Genomic DNA, 5,602 nt, shown 5'->3' with positions numbered 1-5,602 from the left:
GCCTGGTCGGGTGTGCTGTGCCAGAAAAAGTGAGACATAGAGAGAAGTCTAAGTGCTATGTGCTCCTGGTTTAAACTCTGAATAGCCTGCTGGAAGAAGCTCCTCCTCATACTCTCTCTGTGTTTTAGGTGCAAAAGTTCTTCCCTGAACACAACAACAATAACAAAATAGTTGCTGATGTTCTTCACAATCTTCTTGGTCCTTGTCCAGCACCGCTTGCTGTAGATGCTCAGCTGATTGCACTACTCTTTGGAGGCCTCATCGGTCATGCATGGTGCAGTTCCAGAATCAGGAAGTGATGCTACCCATCAGGACGCTCTTATTTGTGCAGGTATAAAAAGTCTTTAGCACCTAAAAGGGTCGTCTCAGATGGTACAGACATTGCCGGGCCTTCTTCACCAAGGTGATATGAGCATCCTAGGTAACAAAAACTGTCCACTCTCTCCACTGAGGTCCGTTGATGTTTAGTGGTTGGTATGACCACTTATGCTTCGTGCTGAAGTCCACTATTAACTCCTTACTTTTGCTGACATTTAGGAGAAAACTGTTCTCCTGGCACCAACTGTCCAGGTTTTTCATTTTCAGTAGGTAGGCCATCTCGTCGTTGTTGGCGATCAGGCCCATCAGGACAGTGTCGTCAGCAAACTTGATAATGGAGGTGGAGTTGGAAGTGGTCACACAGTCATGTGTGTAGATTTATGTATGCTTTAACTGCACTGCATTTTTATTTACTCTCCAAATACACTCGATCACACCCCCACGCCACCCAAAAGCCATTTGTGTTACCCTCTGTCTCTATAACACTGAGGATAAGGTTGCTTATACTCTATCTATGTGGATTATGAGTCGACTCCAAAAAGATCCAGAGCAGAGAGTCGACTCGTGGGCGATCGGCACATGAAGACAACATGGCGGACAGGCTGACGCAGCTGCAGGACGCGGTGAACTCCGTAAGAGAATAAATGCTATTTTATGGTTGAATGCAGTTTCAGTGGAACTGGTTTGATGAACAAAGTTAAAGTTTTAGTAGTTTTGTAAATTTTATTTATTTTAAACTGAGTTTTATTCGAGCAGAGGCGAATTTTACCGGCAAAACAAACGTGATAGGTTCCTAATGAGACTCTGATATGACCGGGATGTGTTACTGTATATAGCGTTATACCCGGTCCCTACACCCGTATATAGCGTTATACCCGGTCCCTACACCCGTATATAGCGTTATACCCGGTCCCTACACCAGTATATAGCGTTATACCCGGTCCCTACACCCGTATATAGCGTTATACCCGGTCCCTACACCAGTATATAGCGTTATACCCGGTCCCTACACCCGTATATAGCGTTATACCCGGTCCCTACACCAGTATATAGCGTTATACCCGGTCCCTACACCAGTATATAGCGTTATACCCGGTCCCTGCACCAGTATATAGCGTTATACCCGGTCCCTGCACCTGTATATAGCGTTATACCCGGTCCCTACGCCCGTATATAGCGTTATACCCGGTCCCTACACCAGTATATAGCGTTATACCCGGTCCCTACACCCGTATATAGCGTTATACCCGGTCCCTACACCAGTATATAGCGTTATACCCGGTCCCTACACCAGTATATAGCGTTATACCCGGTCCCTGCGCCAGTATATAGCGTTATACCCGGTCCGTGCGCCAGTATATAGCGTTATACCCGGTCCGTGCGCCAGTATATAGCGTTATACCCGGTCCCTACGCCTGTATATAGCGTTATACCGGTCCCTGCACCAGTATATAGCGTTATACCGGTCCCTGCACCTGTATATAGCGTTATACCGGTCCCTACACCTGTATATAGCGTTATACCCGGTCCCTGCGCCTGTATATAGCGTTATACCCGGTCCCTGCGCCAGTATATAGCGTTATACCCGGTCCCTGCGCCTGTATATAGCGTTATACCCGGTCCCTGCGCCCGTATGTGGCGTTATACCCGGTCCCTGCGCCAGTATAGCGTTATACCCGGTCCCTGCGCCAGTATAGCGTTATACCGGTCCCTACGCCAGATGTGGCGTTATACCCGGTCCCTGCGCCCGTATGTGGCGTTATACCCGGTCCCTACGCCCGTATGTGGCGTTATACCCGGTCCCTACGCCCGTATGTGGCGTTATACCCGGTCCCTACGCCCGTATATAGCGTTATACCCGGTCCCTGCACCCGTATGTGGCGTTATACCCGGTCCCTGCGCCAGTATACAGCGTTATACCCGATCCCTACACCAGTATACAGCGTTATACCCGGTCCCTGCGCCAGTATACAGCGTTATACCCGGTCCCTGCGCCCGTATGTGGCGTTATACCCGGTCCCTACGGTCCCTACGCCCGTATATAGCGTTATACCCGGTCCCTACGCCCGTATGTGGCGTTATACCCGGTCCCTACGCCCGTATGTGGCGTTATACCCGGTCCCTACGCCCGTATATAGCGTTATACCCGGTCCGTATGCTTGTATAAAGCTTTATAATGAGTGTGTACTGTTGTATATGTGTATATTGTAGTTGGCTGATCAGTTCTGTAATGCCATCGGAGTGCTGCAGCAGTGCGCCCCGCCCGCCTCCTTCAGCAACATCCAGACTGTCATCAACAAGGACCAACCGTCAAACCCCACAGAAGGTAAACACACCTGTGATTCATGTGGTCCCCATCACCCCCCCGCAGGGCATCAGTGTCAGTATATATTAATTCATATTGAGGATGTCCTCTGTGTTAAAACTACGTTGCACCGTGTCTCGTGTTACAGAGTACGCTCAGCTTTTCGCCGCACTGATCGCAAGAACGGCGAAAGATGTCGACGTCTTGATCGACTCTTTGCCCAGTGAGGAATCCACAGCCGCCCTGCAGGTATCACATTTACACTTCACATGTAAACATATCACAATTAATTTAACATGCAGGGAAACAAATGACTGTTTTCTGTTAGCTTTACTGAACCGCGTCTTCCTCCTCCGTTCATTCACCAGGCCGCTAGTCTGAGGCAGCTGGAGGAGGAGAACCATGAAGCCGCATCTCGTCTGGAGGAGGTGGTGTACAGAGGAGATTTACTGCTGGAGAAGATACAGAGCGCTCTGGCCGACATCGCGCAATCGCAACTACGCACACGCAGCGGGACGTCCAGCCAACCGGCTGCCCCTGAACCCTGAATTGCAGCACTTAAATGGATACAGACAAAATGAAGTTCACAACAGGGACGTTCCTGCTCCATGTGTGAGATCGCAGTATGGAAACCACCACATGGATTAATCTGAATCTGAACTTTGAGGTGTTAATGTCTTCTGGACGTTTTTTTTCCCAAGTTAAGTTGCAAGTGTTTTTTTTTTTTAATAATGTATATTCAGAAATGTAAAAAAAGGTCACAAATGGTGCATTTTTGTTTTCATAAAATAAAAAAAAATCGTTTGCAGAATCGTTGTCCAAGCTTCGGAGTCTTAAATACGATGGATAAGTGCTTGGATTTCCTCCAAAAATGGATTTTATTTTTCAGCTGTGTGGAAGTGCAGGTTTACCGCTACTTGGTTTGAAAAAGCGAATTTAGCACTTGGTTTAGGAAATTGCTAACAAGGTATTTGTGTGTTTTTGATGTCGTGATGTAAACAATACATTTCATACTTAATGGTTTTAAAATGGTCCAAAAAAAATCCTTGTGGAACCTCCAGAAACCCTGTGCTTTATAAATAGTGAGTGCTTTGGGTTTACAGAGGAAGTCTATAACCTGAAGGTTTCTGATTTCTGATATTTCCGGTGGCTTTCTTCTGAAACGTGCATTGTTCTGTTCACTATAACAGCGGTTCTCCAATTGTTTTTTTTTTTTTCTTTTTGCAGTTGAAGACCTTCTCTGTACATGTGTTTTGTATGTAGATATTTAAATGTACTCTATGTGGTATTATTGTGTGTATTTATCTGAGCTTTTTAATTCCTGAACTTTCCATCAGCAGGTTAGATTTTGTTTTACTTTAAAAAAAAAAAAAAAAAGTGATTAAAAAAAAATTTGAGATTTCCATAAAACATAAGAAATTATGGACCTCACTTATGCACCACCGCTATACTGTTAAATTGCAATAAGTTTTGCTAAATATAACCCTAAAACAGAGCTGTAGTGGGGTCCGAGCCCTCTTTACAAATAACACAGAGCTTTAAAGAGCTCCTACCCTTATATGTTTACTTTCAATGTTCTGTGAATGAACTCCACCATGTTGTTGAACACCATGCCCTGAAGTTGCACACCTTTTCAGAAAAGATTTACATTTGCAGCATTTGGCAGAATTTATTATCCAGAGTTACAATTGTTCTTACTTATACAATCTAGCAGCTATGGGCCTTACTAAGGAGCCCAGGAGTGGCAGCTTGGTGTGGCTGGGATTTCACCATCCTTATCTGGGTTGCACCGAATGTCCATTTATAGCAGATATACAATGTTGTGGGATACAGTTATGGTAATCAGAAGCAAACTGTAGTCCTGAGTCAGTGCAGCAGACTGTTGACATTAACAACAGTCCAAATCCATCCTCAAAGCTCCCGTTCTTACTCAAGTACCCAAGGCGTTGATGAGAAACCGTCTCCAGCTGCACAGAGTGGCCTCCAGTCGAAGAGAACACTATCCAGAGGCAGGCCTGGACAAGGTAAAAGGATCCTGCAGGAACAGTGTTCACTGGAACCTCAGGAGCATGTTTAACTTGACAGAGAGAGAGAAGAGGGTGACAGGAAGTGAAGGATATGGATTATTAAGTGTCCTTATTGTTGTATGAAAGTTAATGTGTATGTGTATGAAAAGTATGTGCAGTTTGGACTCCGGCAAGACTCGCTATAGCAGCATAACTAAAAGGGAGAACCAGGAGGTAACACAGACATGAGGGATCTCTGGTATAAGAGACAACCCACCACCTGCAGAGATGAAATACACCTGCAGCTGCATCAAGATCGATATCTTATACTCATGTATACAGTAGAGACTCATGTACAGTTAAAAGTGCTGCTGAGTTTCTTCTCTGTGCTGCGAGCCGCCTTTTGGATTTTAACATCTCTTTTGCTAAACACTCGGGTCGAAGAAATCGTCCTGAGTTTTCTATTTATTAACAAAAACAAACAAATCTAGCCCCAGTTATGAACAAACAAATAAAAGGTAACATCTCGATTTAATGAAAAACTAAAAAGAGAAAGAAAGAGTAACCATCATGAGTTAAACACACAAACAAATAAAAGTTAGTCACGATTTAATAAATAAAGAAAGAAAGGAATAGTAACTTTCACGAGTCAAAAAAATGAAAGAATGGAAGAGAAAGAAAGGAATAGTAACCATCACGAGTCATAAAATGAAAGAAAGAAAGAAAGAAAGGAATAGTGACCATCATAAGTCAAAGAAAGAAATAAATAAATAGTGACCATTACGAGTTAAACAAACAAACAATCAAATAAAGATTCCTGAGCTAAAACAAAATAAACAAATAAACAAATAAAGAAGTAACATCCCGCTTTAATAAATAATAGTAACTACCACAAGTCAAACTAATAAATAAATAAACAATCACAAGTTAAGCAAAGAAACAAAAATAAATAATTAACCATCCTGGTTTAATA

At 43.8% G+C, this 5,602-nt stretch overlaps 1 protein-coding gene across 1 annotated transcript; it reads left to right on the top strand.

The window, feature by feature from the left end:
- The first annotated feature begins 793 nt into the window (after positions 1-793).
- On the top strand, positions 794-3,652 carry med21 (mediator complex subunit 21). The gene is made up of 4 exons (XM_046859605.1): positions 794-950; positions 2,530-2,644; positions 2,772-2,872; positions 2,992-3,652. Exons 1-4 carry the CDS (start codon positions 909-911, stop codon positions 3,169-3,171), a joined length of 438 nt encoding a protein of 145 aa, XP_046715561.1. The 5' UTR covers positions 794-908; the 3' UTR covers positions 3,172-3,652.
- Positions 3,653-5,602: the final 1,950 nt, after the last annotated feature.

Source organism: Silurus meridionalis, chromosome 10 (assembly GCF_014805685.1).
Source record: "Silurus meridionalis isolate SWU-2019-XX chromosome 10, ASM1480568v1, whole genome shotgun sequence".
Taxonomy (NCBI): Eukaryota; Metazoa; Chordata; class Actinopteri; order Siluriformes; family Siluridae; genus Silurus; species Silurus meridionalis.
Note: the sequence above shows the minus strand (reverse complement) of the source record. Positions and strands in the feature narration are given on the sequence as shown.